The 21,354-nt window shown below is 40.9% G+C and overlaps 2 protein-coding genes across 6 annotated transcripts in view; both read left to right on the forward strand.

The window, feature by feature from the left end:
• tep1 (telomerase-associated protein 1) overlaps positions 1-3,364 on the forward strand; it is a 30,839-nt gene extending 27,475 nt beyond the window's left edge. Inside the window, exons 51-56 of the mRNA XM_076021781.1 lie at positions 497-640; positions 1,303-1,405; positions 1,591-1,702; positions 1,814-1,896; positions 2,585-2,689; positions 2,928-3,364. Coding sequence (XP_075877896.1) covers positions 497-640; positions 1,303-1,405; positions 1,591-1,702; positions 1,814-1,896; positions 2,585-2,689; positions 2,928-3,053 — 673 coding nt within the window. The 3' untranslated portion in view covers positions 3,054-3,364. The remainder of the gene's footprint in view (positions 1-496; positions 641-1,302; positions 1,406-1,590; positions 1,703-1,813; positions 1,897-2,584; positions 2,690-2,927) is intronic.
• Positions 3,365-3,981: 617 nt separating this feature from the next.
• On the forward strand, positions 3,982-21,228 carry apol1 (apolipoprotein L, 1). 5 transcript variants are annotated; one of them, XM_076021756.1, is made up of 33 exons: positions 3,982-4,231; positions 4,331-4,387; positions 5,362-5,433; positions 5,792-5,854; positions 5,988-6,056; positions 6,425-6,496; positions 6,573-6,644; positions 6,777-6,839; positions 7,340-7,408; positions 7,508-7,576; positions 7,754-7,873; positions 7,956-8,027; positions 8,133-8,192; positions 8,627-8,692; positions 8,976-9,023; positions 9,119-9,190; positions 9,352-9,399; positions 9,565-9,633; positions 9,733-9,786; positions 12,234-12,284; positions 12,501-12,566; positions 12,666-12,725; positions 13,881-13,964; positions 15,833-15,886; positions 15,994-16,089; positions 16,236-16,286; positions 16,573-16,665; positions 16,988-17,044; positions 17,396-17,449; positions 18,135-18,212; positions 18,303-18,342; positions 18,727-18,778; positions 19,293-21,228. In XM_076021756.1, exons 1-33 carry the CDS (start codon positions 4,229-4,231, stop codon positions 20,260-20,262), a joined length of 3,024 nt encoding a protein of 1,007 aa, XP_075877871.1. In that variant the 5' UTR covers positions 3,982-4,228; the 3' UTR covers positions 20,263-21,228. The 5 variants fall into 5 exon arrangements, with proteins under 5 accessions (XP_075877871.1, XP_075877872.1, XP_075877873.1 ...); XM_076021757.1 differs by having other exon boundaries at positions 7,754-7,825; XM_076021758.1 differs by lacking the exon at positions 5,988-6,056.
• The last annotated feature ends 126 nt before the right edge of the window (positions 21,229-21,354 follow it).

A 21,354-nucleotide genomic window follows, 5' to 3' on the forward strand; every position in this document is an offset into this window, starting at 1 on the left:
AGGAAGTTACAGACAACTCTTCATTCTACACATCGCACTGCGTATCTCTTTTTTACACATTTGCGGATCTGCCACGGCAGAAGTGTAGCAAAATTCACATGTGTGACGACTCACAGCTGTGTAAAGAGCTCCCGCCAGAGTTGTAAATAATGACAGACATTTACCGATCCATGTTTCACACACACAGATGTGAATATGCACAGACAGATCTTGATTACACACACAAATATTGTATACGCACACACTGATGAGGATACGCACACACAGGTTGAGATGTGCATTTGCAAATCATTTTGCTACAATCATAGCCCCATAAACAATCTATGTCTTTGATAACTTCTGCAGTTTTAACAGTCCAGGCAAGTGTGTGTGTGTGTGTGTGTGTGTGTGTGTGTGTGTGTGTGTGTGTGTGTGTGTGTGTGTGTGTGTGTGTGCGCGCGCGCGCGTGCGTGCGTGCGAATGATCACTAATCAGGTTTTTTGCTCTTGTTTTACAGCCTGGTGAAAATGAACACATACCAATTAAAAGTCCAAATGGTCCGCCTCATCTACTGTTCAGTACTGATTGGTGCCACAGAAAGTCACCAAATAATAAAAATTCCTCCTAACGAAGAGGAAGAGTGGAACTACAGTGTTACTAGGTAACATTGAATATTGAACTGCACAAACAGGGTCAGCCAGGGTTGCTATATTATTGTAGTTTTGTGTTTGTCGAGTGTTTCTTTCATAGTAAAGGGAAGCATACATCCATAATTGGGATGTTTTCGCTCATCCAAGTTGTATTTATACAGTCCACTGACAGAGTGCTTTCTTAGGGTGGTTACCATCAACAGCACTTGACTGATGAAAGAGAAAAAGTTTCCCTTGTTCATGTTAGCATGTTACCATTATTGAATGATTTCTTTTTGAAACCCAAATGTACGGAAATATCTGTTGAAGAATGTGGACTTTTTGTGTTCAGCCCAGCAAATGAACAGAATCATGACTAAATGTATTTAAATTTGAAAATCAGAATTATTGTACATACAATATTGCAATTTCCCTTCAATCAGTAGCCATAACTGGCTAATTGAGTAATGTGGTTATAGTTTCCTGCCTGTGAAAGCCCACAGTCACCGCCTGGCCCTCTGGTAGCAAGGATACAGTTTTTGTGGCCGTCTTTTTTACTTATGTTGGCCATCACTATAAATAATGCACTATTCACAACTGCTGAATATGGATCAAATAGAGCAAATTAGTTTGGCCAAGACATTTTACTATTTGTTTTGTTACGACTGCACTGAAGAAACCTTTTTTTCCACAGCTGGCATAGATCAGTCCAGATTTTGGAGGTAATCCCGAATGATGAGAAGAGCATGTGGTTGGTTGGACGTGAGAGTGGTGGAGATGTTCAGATTGGCTTCTTTGTGAGTTTTTCATCATTACTAAATGTTTGCTGGTATTTTGATTGTCCTTGAAAAAAATTATTTCATGTTGGTTGTCATTGGCATAATTTGTGTAAAGAAATATTTCTTTAGTTCTCTCTGTTTTGAGTGTGTTGCTCGTGCAAGGTAATCTTTCTAATGACTTAATCATGACGTCTTCATCCTAGTTTACTATGGGCCCCAACAGACCATTTAATTCAACATTTGGCAACCTGACCCTAAACGCTGACGATAAGGAGAAACAGGGGAGAAATATCTCAGCTTCAACTATAAACAAAGGTAAACTGTTTAGCACCCAAATAATTGCATGTATATATTCATTTACTTGTCTGCTTTTTGAAATTTATTTAGATGTTTTGGTGTTGATATTATTCTGTGTGCCCTCTTTAGATTTAGTGGTTTGTGGAGATGTGCAGGGCAACATGTGGTTTATCCAGGCTCATGAGCTTTCTACATGGAGCAACAGAAAACATGTGGGTATTGAAAGAATCTGGTAAAAAGTTTATGAATTTGGCTTTTTTTTTCATGTCTATGGTTGTCTGATGAAATTTCACATGTGGGCTGTAAGATTTTTTTTCCTAACTCTGGTGTTTCTCACATCAGGTTCCTACGTTATACAGCAGCTGGAGTTCAGTTCTATTTGAACTCTGTTCTTCATTTTTCTCATCCATCATACCAACCTCCAAAAAGCTGAATACACTTAATATACTTGTAATACTGTAGTTGCAACTGTTTTTTTTTCTTCAGAATTTAATGTTTTATTTTTACAGGGGTTTCACTGCCATTTATTTTTCATTCATTTGCACTTTGTATGAGATCTTTATTAGATCCATCAGGATCAGGACAGGTTTAAAGGATTTTTGGTGCACTTGTAAGTTTATTTAGACACATTTTTTTGTCTGCATAAACTTAAATGCCTTAAAACTGCATAATTATAAAAATACCTTTTGGTATATCTTTGGAATTGCAAAAGAAAAGTTTACTGTTTGAAAAGACCTTTCGTCTGAGTCTTAAATGACAACAGTTGAAAGGAAGTTTTCCTCCACTACTCAATAGGGTTATTTGTCCTCTTACAGAATGGAAGTAAACATTACTACCTGGTTGCTTCACTGTGTGTGTATTGTTTTTGTTGTGTTTTTAATGATGATGTTTTCTCCTCAGGCTCACAATGACAGGATCAGTGTGCTGAGACTCACTGAACACACAATCATCTCAGCCTCCTATGACAGGACAGTGAAACTGTGGGACAGAAAAACCAAGAAACAGGTATGACACAGTTCAGTGACCCGATTTTCCTCTGTTGTCAGTCTTGTTGCTAAGCTAACTGTTCTGTTCCAGCTAACTCCAAACCAAGAACTTGATTCTGATCTGTTAATTTAAATCATCCACCCAACCCCAAAAAATACCTTAATTTAATTTAATTCAACTCAATTCAATTCAATTCAATTCAATTCAATTCAATTCAATTTAATTTAATTTAATTTTTTCTTTTTTTGTACTCCAGGTGGGCATGTTTGTGTGTGGGGGACCAGTTCTGCACATGGCTGTGAACCCTGAGAGGGCCACAGAACTGGTTTGTGCTGATGGAGAGGGGAAACTCTACTTCCTGTCCTGGAAAGAAAAATTCTGATCCAAAACACACAAAACACTTTCACTATATAAACAAGGAATGTCAAAATATTTTTTATGCACTATGATTTTTCTGAAGTATGCACTACATAAATAGACTTATCTCTGTAATCAATTTATTAATATGTTGACGTGTGCCTTTTTGTGTAGATTCTGAGCATAAAAAACTGCTTTGCTTTGACCTAGATTTATTAAATCTGAAACTTTTTTGGGGGTTTGAATAATGTAAGGAATTAAAAAAACAATAATTTGAAATTTGAAAAGGCTTAATTTGAAACAGAAAATTGTTGAATAAAGGGAAATCAAAAGCTGTACACTGGCCTCAGTTTGTGCTCCGTTCTAAGATTACTTTTATTTTGATGTAACGGCACTGAATAGGTGGGAGTGTGGAGTCTTTGCAGCTAATCGGTGAATGGTTCTCTAATTTATCTTTTTTTTTTTTTTGGAAGTGCTTCTCTTACATCTTCATTCTTAAACGTATATAATGACAAAATAGGAGCTGTGTACATATTTTACATACATTTATTTAGATTTTTTTTTTTTTTTTTTTTTACCTAATTAAAGGTATAATTACAGATGGTGCTGAATGTCAAACAATGAACTTTTTATTTGTTAGAAGACCTCTGATCTCTGCAAATTCTTCTATAAGGTTCAATAAAGAATAACTTATTTGATGTGGGTTTGAGACATTAAAAGTCTCATTTAATATAACTAGAATGAAGTCATTTCCACTACCATTTTGATTTAAACACACTTCATATATACCTATTACATTTATATACATATTGCATTTAATCTGCAATTAGTGACGCAAAATGCGTCCTGGACAGTCGATAGTACAATTTTCCGAACTACACCTGAATGCAGCATCAGACCTCCAGGTGAGTTGAACAGACACGCCCTCGAAGCGCAGAGGTAAAAGACAAAACTGGATCTGCCAGTTCCACTGCGGTATCAACTTCATCAAGTCACAAAGACGTGTAGGACGTCTCGGATCGCCACCTTGTTTTTGTTGTTTGGAGGGTGGAGCTTCAGCGTTGGATTAGTGCGTTTAAAAAGAAAGAAGTGGAAGACGGACGCGAGGAGAAAGGGTCACAGAGCTTTAGTACTTGTGAACACTTAGCTGACATCAAACCACAGCGGGGTAGTTAATAACAATTTCGGGCTGACGCACAAATGGTGAGTTGACACTCCGTGTCACTATTAACAAGTTGCAAGTTTATCTGTAACACTAACAAACAGTCAAACGAAAAAATAATGTCTGACTTTGTTCGGCAGGAGCGATACGACAACCTGGATTTGGACCTGGAGTGTGAAGGAGGAGGAGGTGTCGCTGTGAGTAACTGCCTTACTGCTGGGTCCTACCTGGAAGCTAACTGGGCGCTAGCCTCGATTTACGTCATTCCCCTTTGACAGCGAACACTCAAAATATCTTGTTGAGCATTTAACAAAGTCACAGCCCCCCCCCCCCCCCTTTTTTTTTCCTTCTTCTTTTTTTTTTTTAATATTAAGAACAGGTTGACGTTTGACATTTACAACAGCTTTGGCGAATTCTCAGTTGGTCAGTAGCCATTTGCTGTCCTTGAGGTAGTTGGAAGTCACTGAATGACATCAACGGTTAAGATCAACAGCAACACAGTTGGTGCTCATTTTCCCTTTTGTCAAAAATAGTTGATTAAAACAAATTGATCTTGATGCAAAGTGCAAAGTAGCAGCTTTGAATTTCACAGTCAAAATGATATCATGACATGGGCACCTTCTGTGAGCCACATACTGTATAAAGTTTGTATAAAGTGGGTAGGACCAGGAGCCCTGGTGACTAATGATGAGGACTGGAGATGTGCTCACTTATCACTTTGTTGCCAAAATGTCATATTGTCAACTTCAACATTCCTTCAAGACTGGATGAAGTGTGGCTGCTGACAGTTGAAGCTGCTGACAGGGTTTAGGGAAGTCACCAGGCCTTGATTCGAGGGTGCCAAGTTGGAAACACTGGCCTCAGATTGGAGCTACCTGGTAAAAATGGCAATAAAATCCAGATGAATTAAATCATCTTCTTTGTTTTGGTTTCAAAGCCGGCTTCTTTTGGATCTAGCATATTGATATCTGAGATACAGTATATACCGTTATCCAGAAAACATTTCAGGTGTGCCAGGTGGATAGACAAAACTAATCTAACAATATAGTCAGTGATTTATTATCTAGCAATTTCAACAGTTAGTTTTTGGTAAGTCGTAAATGTGTCTTTCGTGTCTTGTTACTTTTTTTAGCCAAAAAAAAAATCCACCTTATTTTCTCTCCCTCATCAGCAAAAGACATTGTTATTTGGTGGCATGTTTAAAAAGTCCACCAAGTCTACAGAACCTTCTCCTCATCCCCAGGTGAGCTCATAGTGTTATTCTTCCTTCCATTCTTCAACTTGACACTCATTGAGGCTGAAAAGTCTCACTCATTTTAAACATTTTTATTATTTTTTTGTGTCATTGAAACACTGTAAACTGTCTAATTTCAATATGAAGAGTTGTAATGAAGTTTGTTTTTTTCATAAGAATGAGCAGTTTTACAATAGTCACAATTACAACTGCGTCTGCTCAGAAAAAAACAAAATTGTACATTTCATGTTTGTGGCTTTTGCTTATTCAGAGCTTTTGTATTAGTTGATCTTTTTTATTTTATGTTGTGTGTAAGTGCACATTTAAACTTATTTCTAATCACACATGCTTTTTGTTTATTTGACAGGGGAGTTTAGCAGTCAACAGCGAACTTTCAAAGAGCAACGACAGTCTGACTGACAACACAAAGGTGATGTTCAGTGCACTGTAAAATATACATTAAGTTTTTATGAAACTTCTTTTACTCTGACATGTTAGTTGGGTAAAAGCACCATGTCATTAATTACTGTTGATTTCCTGTGCATTTATTAAATCCCTTTCAGGAGAAAGGAGGTGTGTTTAAAGGGATGTTTAAAAAAACAACCAAAACTACCAAAGAGCTTCAGCCGCAGGTTTGCAGCGTTCCTACAATAACTGAGCTTGAACACGTTCTTTTTTTTCTCAAGATGCCAAAGTTATCTTTTTCAGATAGAATTCAACTCTTTTCTAAGGGACTAAGTTACTGTATTATGAACGAGATTTATAGGTTTCATGTCAGTCTGAATCAACATCAGCCGTCCATATGAGTTTTAATCTTAAGATTTGAGAAAGTTTGAAAAACATTCACTATACATAAGATTTGAATAAGTTATTGTAATGAAGCAAAACAAGTAAAACTAGAACTTGTGCCTCTACAATGTATCAATTTTTCCATTCTTTTTAAGTAAAATTCACCACATTTAAGAATAAACTAGAAAACCTTCACTTTATTATTTTGTAGGACAACCTCTCGTTGCAAAACCCTGACCTGTCTGCCAGTAGTGACAGCTTAACGGACAACAAGTCAACAAAGGTGAGTTTGCGTTCTGATCGCAACATCTATTTAGTTTTCTTCTTAGCAAAACTCTCCTCTCATCTCCTGTGGTCAGGAAAAGCCAGGCATGCTCGGCGGAATACTAAAACGCTCTCCGAAACCCGGGCACGTCCGGAGGCCTTCGCAGGTGAATCGTGATCTTCTGTTGTGTGTTTGTGTGTGAGAAAGGCATCAGCAGATCCCAATAAAGCGCCAAAACAATGACCTGGAGGATTTTGTTGAATTCAGTCGTAAGCTAACGTAAGATTGTGCTCTTCAGGATCTTTTAGTGGACGACTTTACTTCGAGCAACGGCAGCCTGAATGAAAACACCTCGACTAAAGTGAGTCTCAGCACCATCATCTGTATTTTTAGCGGACGGTTTTAAGGAAAGGGCCACTGAAAACAGACACAATATTAATCAGATCAAGAAGATCTGAGATTACATTTTGCAGATATTTATCAACTTAAACCCAAAACTAAAAAAAAATATTGCATAACCACATTATTCCGTGCATGAACATGTACATTTAACAGCAACATCTTGGCTTTCCCTGCTCTCTGTTCGTTATTACCACATCTCATTTAAATGGTGTGTCACCAGTTGTGTTGAATAGGCTGTGTGGTTTGTGTTGGAGGGGTGTGTTTTTGTTTTTGTGGGTGTTGGAAGCATGCGGTAAAACCGCGTGCATCAGCAATTCAGAAGAATGCTGAACAAAGTGATGCAGCCGTCAGAGGGACAGACGGAATCAGAGCTTCCGGGTTTTTCCTTTTTTTGTGTGCGTTTCAATTCAGTTTCATTGAGGTTGTTCTTAAGTGGTTAACGTGCAACTAATCCTCTAGGAAACAGGAGGGATGTTCAAGGGCATATTGAAGAAAACCCCAAACCCTTTTGCAAGGACACAGTCCCAGGTGAGTTGTGCGCCCCACCATGGTCACAGTGATATTGTTATAATATGATCACAACAATGACCATGATCAGTGTGGACTGTTTTTTTTTTTTGCCTACAGGAGGATTTGTCAGCACCCAGCGAGCTGTCTGGCACCACCGACAACACATCTCTGAGCACAAACACAAAAGTAAGCTATTAATAATTCTCATTGAGTAAGTTGGAAGATTTTTCTAAAGAGCCTGGACAATAGAGACTATCCTGCAAGGTAATGGCTGAGACGGTAGAAGGGTTCAGTCCCTCTGAAATCAGAAGAACTTTATGCCAGGCTTTTTCCAACATTTTTAAATGAGGAATGTGATTCCAGGAGGGAGGAGGGGTGTTCAGTGGGATGTTCAGGAAATCCCCAAAGCCCTCTGCATCAAAGACACGGTCTCAGGTGCGCCCCACGCAGCACTCCCGCCATTTAATTGAATGCCATGAGATGGTGAGGACAGTTTTGGTGGACAGGACGGGACGGCGGGGACAGTTTTATAATTAATCTGTGGACGCGTGCTTGCCACCCTCAGGATGATTTGTCCGCATCCAGCGAGCTCTCAGCCAGCACTGATAATCTCTCGGAGAACAACAACAACACTAAGGTGAAACGTGTTGATGCAGGTCCCAACGTTCCTTTTGCACAGTCAAACTGATCATAGTAATCATATAAAAAATATAAAAATCACTGACTTGGTATTGATTCTTAGGAGAAAGGAGGCATCTTTGGCGGAGTGTTCAAAAAAAGGCTTGACAAATCTCATTCTCGGGTAAGACGATCAGATATGTCAGTGATTGATTTTCAAGTGTCGTTTACCATCTTACCTCTTGCTTTCTTTGATTATGCAAAAATGTTTGATTTGAACATTTGTGCAGAGCACAATTACATTTCACATCCATAACTATTTTGCTAGAAAACAGGGATCCATTTAAACTGAGGGCTTTAAAACATAAACTGGGAGTGACTGAGTCAACATACAAGGAAGCAGTATCTTATTCTCCAAGAAAATAAACTCACTGAAACTTGACACTTGGTCTCTTAAAAAGCTCTGCATGAGGGCTATAAGACCTGCTCTCGAGCTTCTGGCTGTGAATCTATATCATAGAAAGTTTGACAGCAAAATGCAAACGAGCTGATATTTATTATTGGTAGCCACTTGTGTTTATTCTACATGACGTGTTTTAACTTTATTTGACCGGGCAGGACAATTTATCAGTGGAAGGTGACCTCTCAGGCAGTAGAGACAGTCTCACAGACAAACCCTCAAAGGTGAGAACCTGCACTAAATTCTACTCTCACAGAGCATGCAGTCAATTAATAAACAAATGCTGTTATTTATTGTTGGGGCAGCATACCTTCCCTGTGTCTGCTGGCATTCTCTTTGGGTGTTGTGGCTTCCTCCCACATCCAAGGAGCATTCAAAGACGGAATCTAAACTCTCTTTGAACTGGTTTCTTGTCCAGCCACCTTCACTCTGAGGATGCCTGTGTGAGAAAAAGAGTTAAAAAATGGATGGATTTATTGTTGGTAACTGCTTCGTATCATTGATTAGGGTGAAGCAGGATCAAAACACTGGAATCCCTTCTCCTCTTCGTCTCAGGTAGTTTGACCTCCTAAGTGGTAGTGCCTCACTTTACCCGACAGCAGTATTGTGCTGTTCTGTCTGAAATTAAGTACTATAAATGTGTTGAGCAGGAAAAGGCGAAAACTGGACACCCGGCAGAGTCTAAGGAGAATCCCTCTACAGAGAAACCAAAAACCAAGCAGGTTGGTGGAGTGGTTTTCTCTCTAAGAACATCTTACTGTGCAAAAGTCGAGGGATGACGCTGATGATGATGCTGTCTCCAAAAATGAAAGTGGGAACGAGACACTCTTTGTGATGTATATAGATAGATATTTAGCGATATTTGATTTTTGTGTTGTTTCAGAATGGCTTCAGCGAACTGATGAGAAGCACATTCTATAGTGACAAGCCGGTAAGTCTGCTACAGTACACGGATATTTTCACTAGACCTCTTTAGCACTCCGTGAAATGTCATGTAAGGACTTAAGATTTGAATGGAATGGTTTAAGCAAGGACTTCTTCAAACTAGTAGCTACTGTTGTTGATTTGTCACAATAAGACTTGATTCCTTCTGCAGGGGAAGAACTCTGACTCTGACTCAGAGGAGATTTTGGACAGTGGGGAGGGACAGACCACTCAGAAGCAGGTCTGTAGGTTTCACTCTGGCGGTTTACCAACACGTTACTACGTCTCTGTCTACAAAGTTTCTTTTCCGTGCTCTGTTTATTCCTTTATTCCTCTCCAGGGGAAATTTGCTGAGGCAATGACGAAGCTGAATCCATTCCGAGCTGCAAACAAAGTAAGGGAGAAATTTTGAAATTACTTTTCACATGCCAACCATGTCTACAGGATCGAAAAGACTGGATGGAAGGATGGATAGGTGGATGGGTGGGTGGGTGGATGGATGGATGGAAGGATGGAAGGATGGATAGGTGGATGGGTGGGTGGGTGGATGGATGGATGGAAGGATGGATAGGAGGGTGGGTGGATGGATGGATGACAAATTCTGACAAATGCTTTCATTTGTTGTCTGCAGGAGAAGATGATTTAGTACTTCAGAGCAGTCTTGGTTTCTACTTTTAGTTATTCGCTCTTCGTTGATACTCTCTGGGCTTAAGTTTGTCTTGTTTTCCAACATCAGGGTCAAGCTGGTCTTGGTGCAGTACTATTATATTGCCCTCTTCAAATGCAACCAATAAGGCGCATCTATTTTAAAAACATGTTTATTGTCTATTTTTTTCCTCCCATTGGGGCTACTGCTGCTACCTCTGAGCCGAGTGAGATCTCATGTACTGCTAAGACATCATACCACAATAGGGTGGGTGGATGGATGGATGGATGGATGGATGGATGGAAGGATGGATAGGTGGGTGGGTGGATGGATGGATGGATGGATGGAAGGATGGATAGGTGGATGGGTGGGTGGATGGATGGATGGATGGATGGAAGGATGGATAGGTGGATGGGTGGGTGGGTGGATGGATGGATGGAAGGATGGATAGGTGGGTGGGTGGATGGATGGATGGATGGATGGATGGATGGATAGGTGGGTGGGTGGATGGATGGATGGAAGGATGGATAGGTGGGTGGGTGGGTGGATGGATGGATGGATGGATGGATAGGTGGGTGGGTGGATGGATGGATGGAAGGATGGATAGGTGGGTGGGTGGGTGGGTGGATGGATGGATGGAAGGATGGATAGGTGGATGGGTGGGTGGGTGGATGGATGGATGGAAGGATGGATAGGTGGGTGGGTGGATGGATGGATGGATGGATGGATGGATGGATAGGTGGGTGGGTGGATGGATGGATTGAAGGATGGATAGGTGGCTGGGTGGATGGATGGATGGATGGAAGGATGGATAGGTGGATGGATGGATGGAAGGATGGATAGGTGGGTGGGTGGGTGGATGGATGGATGGATAGGTGGGTGGGTAGGTGGATGGATGGATGGAAGGATGGATAGGTGGCTGGGTGGATGGATGGATGGATGGATGGATGGAAGGATGGATAGGTGGGTGGGTGGGTGCGTGGATGGATGGATGGAAGGATGGATAGGTGGCTGGGTGGATGGATGGATGGATGGAAGGATGGATAGGTGGGTGGGTGGATGGATGGATGGAAGGATGGACAGGTGGGTGGGTGGATGGATGGAAGGGTGGATAGGTGGGTGGGTGGATGGATGGATGGAAGGATGGACAGGTGGGTGGGTGGATGGATGGATGGATGGAAGGATGGATAGGTGGGTGGATGGGTGGATGGATGGATGGAAGGAAGGGTGGATAGGTGGGTGGGTGGATGATGGATTGAAGGATGGATAGGTGGGTGGGTGGATGGATGGATAGGTGGGTGGGTGGATGGATGGATGGAAGGATGGATAGGTGGGTGGATGGATGGATGGATGGATGGGTGGAAGGATGGATAGGTGGGTGGATGGATGGAAGGATGGATAGGTGGATGGATGGAAGGATGGATAGGTGGGTGGATGGATGGAAGGATGGAAGGATGGATAGGTGGGTGGATGGAAGGATGGAAGGATGGATAGGTGGGTGGGTGGATGGATGGAAGGATGGAAGGATGGATAGGTGGGTGGATGGATGGAAGGATGGATAGGTGGAAGGATGGATGGATGGAAGGATGGATGGATGGGTGGATGGATGGAAGGATGGAAGGATGGATAGGTGGGTGGGTGGATGGATGGAAGGATGGAAGGATGGATAGGTGGGTGGGTGGGTGGGTGGATGGATGGATGGATGGATGGATGAGCATCATGTGAATTTGTTTGACCTGTTCAGAACACACCTGTGTTCACTCTGGGCAAAATGCTCTTGTGGAAAGCTGAACAGTAATCTTTTGATTTTTGCTAGTCAGGAATAAGTGAGAGAAAAAAAGTTTTCACACATGAAAAGTGGAGGTGTGAGGCTTGGGGACATTGCCAGTAGCCGCCCGCAGTGGTGACGGGCCGGCGGTGGTGCTGATGGTGGTTTATTAGGAACTTGTATGTTTTGGTAGAAGATGTTGTGCAACTTAAATTAACATTATGTCAGTTTACAAATTAGATCCCAGGGGGCATATTTTGCTTACTAAAGTGACTGAAGTGTTTTTCATTTATTATACAGGGACTTCCTGGATAATAATGAAATAATTAATACCATCAATTGAAAACAAGCATTTGCTCATTTATTTATTGATTGAGTGATCAATTGATTTTCTGTATTTTAACAATGATTAATTTCCTTTGATCAGAAAGAGGACAGTGAGGACACAGACAAACAAGTGGAGGAGAAGCCAGAAGGGGTCAGTCAGTCTTATTTTTGCTTCCCTTGTGAGTCATGATTGACCACAATTGCCTACACACAGCCACTCCCCCTAAATGCTTCTCCTTCCGCCTCTCTACAGCTCCTCCTTCCGTCACTTCCCTTATAATCCTGCTCCGTCCAACCCTCTCGCCTCTGCTCTGTCCAGCACTCTTTGTCGACCTCTGCCTCTCTTTTTGTGTGTTTTATTTGTCAGGCTAAAAGCAACATGGTCCCACGCGAGAGAAACACACCAGCGCTCCCACCCAGACCCACTGAGGAGGTGTGGAAACGGTTAAACTCGGCTGCGTGCTCCTTTGCATGTGCAAGTGATTACACATCTGCTCTGGCTGTCGACTTATGTTGCTGGTCTTCTGCGCAGGAAATGAAGAAGACGTCTTCGTACAGCAAGGCAAAACTGAGAGGACCTGAGGAGAATCAGGTACTGTGCTGTGCTGCCACTGAATTTCACGTTTGAATTAAAGTTAAAGAAAGTTTAATACTCCGGGAACCTGCAGTGCTCGTGAGAGCAGAAGCATTAGTACATCTTTTCTGACAAATGCTTTCATTTGTTGTCTGCAGGAGAAGATGATTTAGTACTTCAGAGCAGTCTTGGTTTCTACTTTTAGTTATTCGCTCTTCGTTGATACTCTCTGGGCTTAAGTTTGTCTTGTTTTCCAACATCAGGGTCAAGCTGGTCTTGGTGCAGTACTATTATATTGCCCTCTTCAAATGCAACCAATAAGGCGCATCTATTTTAAAAACATGTTTATTGTCTATTTTTTTCCTCCCATTGGGGCTACTGCTGCTACCTCTGAGCCGAGTGAGATCTCATGTACTGCTAAGACATCATACCACAATAGCTGGACTGATTATATGCACTCCTGAGCCCCAATATGATGCTCGGTATTGGTCTCGGTCTGGGTTGCAGAGGGAAACTAAAGGAAATAGCTGCCCTCCCATCAGAGCGGGACATTTATGCTTTGGGGGATTGATATTTGGGTCTGATATAAGAATATCACCCGTGTGGTAAAGGAAACAGCTGTGCTTGTAATTCCGGAGCTGAACAGGGAAGTGAGAATTGGGCAGCAAAAGGAGAAGAACAGCCACCAGATGCTGACTGACGTGTTCACACGCTGCAGTTCAAGGGCTGGATCGTTTGGATTGCCTTTCAGTTTGGATCAGTGTTAGCTGATTCCTGATTATTAGCTTCTGGTTATGATTAGGGCATATTTTTTTACGATGGGTACAGAAAAGTATTAATGGCTAGATAATATCTGTTTTTTACCGCCAGTTGGAACTTTTCAGATGCGTGCACTGTTTTCCACCGCTGAACAAGACACACTCTTGTTAAACCTTTCCAAAAAAGGCAATATTTTATATGAGCTAATGAGTAACTTGCAAATTCCAGGGTAGGATATTGGTGTACAATTGTCTACTAGCCCTTTACAAGATTTCAAGGAGGCTTTTTCTCCCTATGTTATGCAGTTGGAGCGTGCACTAACAAGCGCAGTCTATAACTTACAAGTACACACTCACACAATGACTTTCCATAAACATGACATTTACAAATTGTAATAAGTTTATCCTGCCGCAGGGCCGATCCGAAGACGGAGGCTTAACTAAAGAAACACGAAGTGTTGCCAAAGAGGGAGACGACACAAAGGTGGAAATCAAAACAGTAAGTGAAATTCCTCATTGCTGGTGGGTAAATCTCATGAAAGTCTAGCAATTATAGCTTAATAAAGTTACATTTCTGCATGTTTGATTCAATTCAAATTTAACAGAAAATTAAAAAAACACAGATGATGACACAGTTTTCACAGTGACAAAGTGCACCCGTCTTTGATGGTAAATCCTGTGCATTGCAGTTACCAGTTTGTTTTTTAAAACTGCTAGAATGTAACCTATTTTTTTCTAAGACTTATAAACTGGTCTCAGCAATCACCAAAACACTTGAAAAGAAAACAAGCCCAGGGAATAGGCACCAAAGGTTCCTGGAAAGGATCTGATTGCGCTTCTTCCTTTTAAGGCTTTTTCACTCTAGAGCCACGGTGTTGACATTTGGCAATTAAGGAAAAAATATTCATAACCTAAATTATATGAAAAACGTTAGTTAGGATGGTGTGTAACATAAGCCGGCATTGGAGGCTGGAACACGACTTTAAAAGTTTAGGGAGGTGCTACTGAAGGCACTAAATAACAATGGGATAATTTTGTTGCTCTTTAGTTTGTTGAAATGTCTGATCACCCGCAGCTCTTAATATCATCAAAACATTGTGAGAATCTGGAGAAGTGTCCTCGTCACAGTTTGCTTTGCCATCCACAAGTGCAGTTTGAAAGTCAATGCAAAGGAGAGGCAACATGTGAGCACAAGATGCTGCTGTCGTGTCTGGCCTGAAAGCAAAGTGGTCATATCAGACAAACTACACTTTGATATACTTTTTATGTAGGAAATATTAGTTCAAAAGTCCACAACTCTGAATGTTTGGTGATATATTAGTGCCTGTGGCATATCAACCCTTTTGACACACATATGTATAAGATGTTTGTCGGCAGTTAATGAGCTACAAATGGTTTAACTCTGCTTGCATATTTCCAAAGCCACCACATTGCTAAGAGGTTCATACAGGTGTGACCGGGACGTGTGCTAGTAGACATTGTCTGCTTTGGGGAAACGGCTTTAATATTTCAAGTAGACATTGCCGAACCACAAAGTGAGCCTGCTGAAACAGAATGGTGCCGAACTGCAGCAGGAATCTTGTATCAGACCCGAATGAGAAAACAAACTCTCAATTACACATCACTACATCAAAAAAAACAACACACAAAATATTTTTTTTTGTGGATTTCTCCTCATTACTTAAGAAATGAGTATATTTGGTTGTTAAAAGTTGGTGAACATTAAAATGAACCAAACTCCAGAGGCAGGTTTCAGACTAATAAAACTGATAAAACTCTAAAACTCTCAGAAAATAGACATCTGGGTGCCAGACTTGGTTTCCTCACCTCCCCCAAATATTTACAAGGTGTGATTTAGAGGAAGGTGCACCAAACAGGACGCTCTCCTCACCTTTTTTTCAGTTTTTTTTTGTTTTGTTTTGTTTTTGTTTTTTTTGTGTGGCTGGCATCAAATTCAAAACTACTGATTATTCCCCTTAAAATCTACATTTTTGTAGATTTAAAATGGTGTGTGTGTGTGTGTGTGTGTGTGTGTGTGTGTGTGTGTGTGTGTGTGTGTGTGTGTGTGTGTGTGTGTGTGTGTGTGTGTGTGTGTGTGTGTTTTCACTCATGACTGTTTGGTGGGTGGCTGCTGGCAGTGTTTCCACTGCACATTTCGCCACAGAGTTTCGCATTCACATCATACTGGCACAGATTATATTTTTTGATTAGAATGGCCAGTTTGTCATGCCAGATTTCAGTTTATTTTTTGCTGATTAAATACAACAGCTTAGAAAAGACTTTACTGTACTCAACAATTTGTTTCCAGTTGCTCCACTAAAATGCAGTTATTCTGTGCGTCCACTCAGTCTGACATTTGCCTTACAGACCACGGTGAAAAAGCACAAACACATTCACTTCAAGCCACGAGCTGCTGCAAAGGTACGTTAAGTGTCTGATGAATCCATTGATGGCAGAATTAGATTTAAAATTTGAAAAGGAATTGTTGTAGAAGCCCGTGTCAACAGGCCTTTTCACACTTTTTTCAGGCTGCGTCTGATGATGAAGGGCTCAAAGAAGAAGAGATTTTGGTCACCACAGAGGCAGGGGAAGACGAGGAGGAGGACAAAGACAAGGCAGAGGAGGTCTTTCGCCTTATTGGCTGCACCTTCCGCTCCAGCTGACGCCATTTGAATGTCTAAAATATGTCCTCACAGATTAGTTTGTTGTTGGAATACCTAATCCTACCCGTCACTTTTCTCCAAATGGTATTAACTTGTATTTGTTGCAGGTAAAAGTCAAGAAGCCTAAGAGACACAATCCCTTCATGCCTCGAGTCAAGGTAACATCAGCTCTTCTTGACATGATCACTGATGCCTTTATTCTATGTTTATGCCCATGTTCTCCTTTATAAAAGACCCCACAGTCCCGCATGTGCTCTTAGCTAAACGTCGTCTTCAATTTAATGAAAAATCATGATAAAAACACGGTAACTTACATCAAGACAATTTCTATTAACTAATTATTTTCTTTCAGTTTTCTTGTCTGCAGATTCAGTCCACATGTTACCTTTTTGTCACATATAATAAGATTTACAATTTACAGTTGTTGAATGTTGTTAAACACAGGCTTCATCCGATGATGAAGGGCTGAAAGAAGAAGATGATTCTTCATCCAAAGAGGAAAAGAAAGACGAGGAGGAGAGTGACAAGACAGAGGAGGTATTTCATCTCATTACCTTCTGCTGAAAGAATCATGAGGGTGTGCAACAAAGTAGGCGCACATTGCACCAAGACAAAATGTTGGACACGCACACACACTCACAAAATAGTTTATTTGCTTTTTTTTAATGAATGTACCCAGTGTTATGAGTCTGCATTACTGTCATAAAGTTGTGCTGTACTTTTAATATTGGTTTGAGTTTTACAGTTGCACTTGTTACATCTGTGCTTTATTTTCTATGAAATACTAATCATTTTTAAAAGTTAATTCCTTTGGGCAGCACCGAAATAAAATTTTGGATTTTGTTTTTTGTCCCTGTAGAAGAAGAAAGTTGTGAAGAAACCGAAGAAACATAATCCCTTCATGCCTCGGGTGAAGGTAACTTTCAAATTTTCTTCCTTTCCTGAATCCCGGCTTCTTTGAGTTCATTATCTGTGTACATTATTCAAAAGCCTTGTCAGGGGGGCATAGCTCAGATTCCAGGTGGACATCACGGTGAAAAAGACACGCTAAAGCAAAGTTGTTGTTTTTTTTCATCTTTTTTTTTTCTGAAATATTTTGTATTATTTGCACTCTTAGTTTACTGTGAAGCTCTTCAGGCTGTCAAATTGCCTGACGGATTTTATGTGACATAATATATAGTATTTCTTCTTCAGTGATATCAGTATTTCAGCTTTTGTATTGAAACTGGCAGTGGTTTGAATGTATGTTTGTGTTCACTGATTTCAGGGAAAAGGTTTACAGAGAAAAGCCCAAGACGATGCAGAGGACAACTCAGCAGAGGTAAAAATAAGTGAATTAACGCTCTCAACCAAATTTCTTCATTTTCATTCGTTCTATCCTACATAATATCTTTCACTTGGGTCCTATGTCAGTCTCGTAGATCACAACGCTGACAGGCTTTAGTTGCAGTGGTTCAGGATTACAAAAGAAGTGTTAGCACGTCACCTGACCTGTCTCTGGGAACACCCTCTGGTCTGTTTGTCCCTGCTCGGTTGCCACCAGAGACTATTCCAGTCGTGCATGTTCTTTCCTCCCCCGGCCATTCTTAGTGAGGACCCCACCCCCACCCCCTCACCTCACCTCACAGCACCACACCGTGTTCGTGCATGCCCTCCACTTGCAAGATAAGCTGAGTCTAGTTTGCAATGTGCCCAGACCGGTTCTGTTTGTTCCTTTTGCAAAGAGTTTAAAGAAGCATTTGATCACCAGGACGTCTGAAAAACCAATTTAAAAAAAAACAACAGCCAAATGTTGTGAGACATTATTTGCCTGCACTGCCTTCTCTAATGTAGAAGTGACACATGGATGGAAGACTCATGAATTCTTGTTTCTTTCTTTATGTTCATCAGTCAGACGTCAACTTCACCAACATTGCTGACTTTCAGAGTTCTTCACATTAAAAGAAGTGGCGTCAATCTATGTTTCTTTTTTTTTTTGTTAAGTGATGTTATTTTTGCTCTCACAGAATCAAGGTGGCAACAGGTCCTTGTTTGACCAGTTGGAGGACTTCCGTATTGAACCACCATCGTCTGAAAATGCAGAGGTTGAGTGTTGTATATGAATTCAGATTTCCAGAGAGAAATTGAACATAATCATGCAAACCAACCAAGATTATTCAAATCATGTCTTTCAGGATGTGGACAACCTTATGGACTGGTGGGAAAATGTGGAGTGTAAGTTGGAAGTTGAATGTCTATTGTTTTTTAACTTTTGTTGAATATTGTTTAGAGAATTGTGTTCACATAATTCACTGTACCCTCTAGTTAAATACTTAAAGTATATTGAATATTTAATGAGGGGAAAGGCCCTTGGTTTGTTCTCTAATTCTAATCATTCTAATAATCACTTGCACATTTTTATGCTATGGTTAAATTATGTTCCAGTGGACATTATGGGCTAAACACACACACACACACACACACACACACACACACACACACACACACGCACACACAAATTGAATTTAAGATGTTTAAATTTAAGTCCAGATAGATTTGAGTGTTTAATACATTGTGGTCAAATATTCATTAATATTTTTTATTTCTCTATATGATAAGCCTGGGAGGACATGCCTCAAGATGAGGACATGACAGAAAAGGAAGAGGCAAAGTAAGTCGGCACTGAAATGGGTGTTTTGAATCTAGTTCTAATTGGGATGATATTTAAATTGAAAATAATTCCACTTGAAAATTAATATTTGTATGGTTTCCCATCATTTTCTAAACAGGTTATGGTTTGCTATATTAGGGTTATTCGGAGATTGTTGTAGGCCAAAAGTACTATTATATATAGTTGCATTTGTAACTCTTATCATTTTAGGAAGAATGTGTTTGCCTCTACAGACTTGTGGCCATTGGACCATAAATCTCCTGGAGATTGAGTTTCAATTGTTGGATCATTTTTTTAAGGGTTTAAATTCAATTTACTGCAGCAGAGCATTTCTAATGAGCCCAAAGTCACATGGGCAGAACTTGAAGTAGTCATATTAGAAAACTATGTTAACCAACTCTGTCTAATCAAAATGGATGCTGCGGCTGCCTTTGCTTTAATGGTAAGAGAAATGAAATGTCATTAGAAATAGTGTTGTAGCTCTGTGTCATCACCCTTGTCTTGCCTTTGGAAGGGCCTTTGCTGTAACAGCGGAGAAGGTGCAGAAGGGCATTCGCGTCTTCAACAAACTCTTCTCAGAGCGCGCCGAGAGCCTCTGGCAGCACGTCATCGACCTCAACTCCATCGCAGACGGCTTGGACAAGTTCAGCAAGAACACCAAGATTGCCCAAATCACCGGAGGTTCCACCAGCGCCATCGGGGGTGTGGCCACCATCGCTGGGCTGGCGCTGGCGCCGGTCACCATGGGGACCTCTCTGATTGTGACCGCGGTGGGACTGGGCGTGGCCGCGGCGGGCGGGCTGACGTCAGCAGGTGCTGGCATCTCCAATCAGGTGAACAACTCCATGGACCGCAAGAAGGTGGAGAGGATCGTGCAGGACTACCAGGAGAAGATGGTCGACCTCAACAAGTGCCTGAAGTTCATCAAGCAGGGGATCGAGAACCTCAAGAAGTTTGACCTGATCAAGATGAAGAATCACGCTTACAACCGCGACTTCCCCGTGCTCAGCACCAGCTTCTACGAAGACGGTGCCATGGCGGGAAAGGCCATCCTGATCAACGCCAACGAGATCATGCGTGTGGTGCAGATCGCCAACGTGGCGGGCAGCACAGCAGCCAGAGCAGTGCAGATTGCCAGCATGGCCACCGGCGTCCTCACGGGACTCTTTGTCGGCATGGACATCTACTTTGTGGCCAAAGACTCCAAAGAACTGAAGAAAGGTGCCAAATCAGAGTTTGCTGCTAAAATCAGGGAGGTCGCCACGCAGCTGCACGATGGCCTGGTGGAGCTCAACTCCATACGAGAGGAGCTGCAGAACACCAGGTCAGACAAGGAGGAGGAAGGAGGTGCCGTTGCTGTTGCGGACAACCAGGACAAAGAAAAGAAGGAAAAGGACAACAAATATGACAGTTCAGACGAGGATGAAATTGATCGCATTAAAAAAGCCATCAAAAAAGACATAGAGAACCGGGAGTATGTTTGAGAGAAACTTTGAAACTGCTAGTTAAGATTTTCAGTTTAGCTGCTTTATTTTCTTCCTGTTTTTAGGCTCCATGCTGTAGCATATGGTATCACTGGTAGGTCTTGGGCTTACTGAACTACATTGGTTTTAAAACGGGGGACTTGTTTACGCAGCTGGTTTGAACTTCGGTTTTATCATAGGTCAAACACTGTATTTTGGTATATGCAACTGACGACAATGATGTCACTGTAAAGTAAAAAAGCAGAATGAGGTAAGAAAGTAAACAAATAAAAGTAAATGCATCAGATTTTTAATGCTATTTTAGATTGCAGAGTATTTTTAGCTTTATAATATTAAAGAAAATGTAGTGCAAATTCATGTCATAATTAATTTTACTACTGGTCATTTTAAGCAATACAGTTGAATATGCTGCCAAAAAAAATGTGCAATATTTACCAATCTAGCATGTTTTCATTTAGCACTAACCTTTCCACAGATGCTATTTGAGATTTGTGGAACCTGTTTGAGGTGAAAACTAAATGTAAAAGCCTTTTAATCAACCATGCAAAACTCCATGTCAACATACAGCGGGTTAACGCAACAATAGAAAAGCAGGAATTGCACAATATTTATTTAGGTTTACTTGGAGGCCTTCACTGGGTGAAACATTCTGGGTCATGTTTTGTTGTCAGGTGTCACAGAGCAGGAGACAAACCAGTTAAAAAGAACGGGTCCTCTGAAAAAGCCTGACATTTCTTCTTTTCCTTGGGATCCTGTTATATCATGTCTTCTGTTTCATATGCAGTCAAGTGTAAACTGATGATGATGCTAGATTGACAATGATGTAGTATTTATTATATTGTTGGTGTTATTCATTTAATGATGTCTTTATGTGCAATAAATGTTACTTTAAGTGCATTAAAAGCTAAATATTAAATTGTTACAGAAATTGGCTGTGTGCTTCAGATTAAACCCTTCATTTCCTTCTTTTTGCCTTCTTTGTAGTTGCAGTTTGCATTTTCACTGCGACTAGTTAAATTGTCCTTGAGGTCTGTTGAGATTTCTTGAGGTCATTTCTATCATAACTGCGAGTCTGAAAGTATCAAATGCAAC

The sequence above is a fragment of the Nelusetta ayraudi genome, unplaced genomic scaffold (genome assembly GCF_046127955.1).
Source record: "Nelusetta ayraudi isolate G7.1 ecotype Tasmania unplaced genomic scaffold, CSIRO-AGI_Nayr_v1 ptg000011l, whole genome shotgun sequence".
In the NCBI taxonomy this organism is placed as follows: Eukaryota; Metazoa; Chordata; class Actinopteri; order Tetraodontiformes; family Monacanthidae; genus Nelusetta; species Nelusetta ayraudi.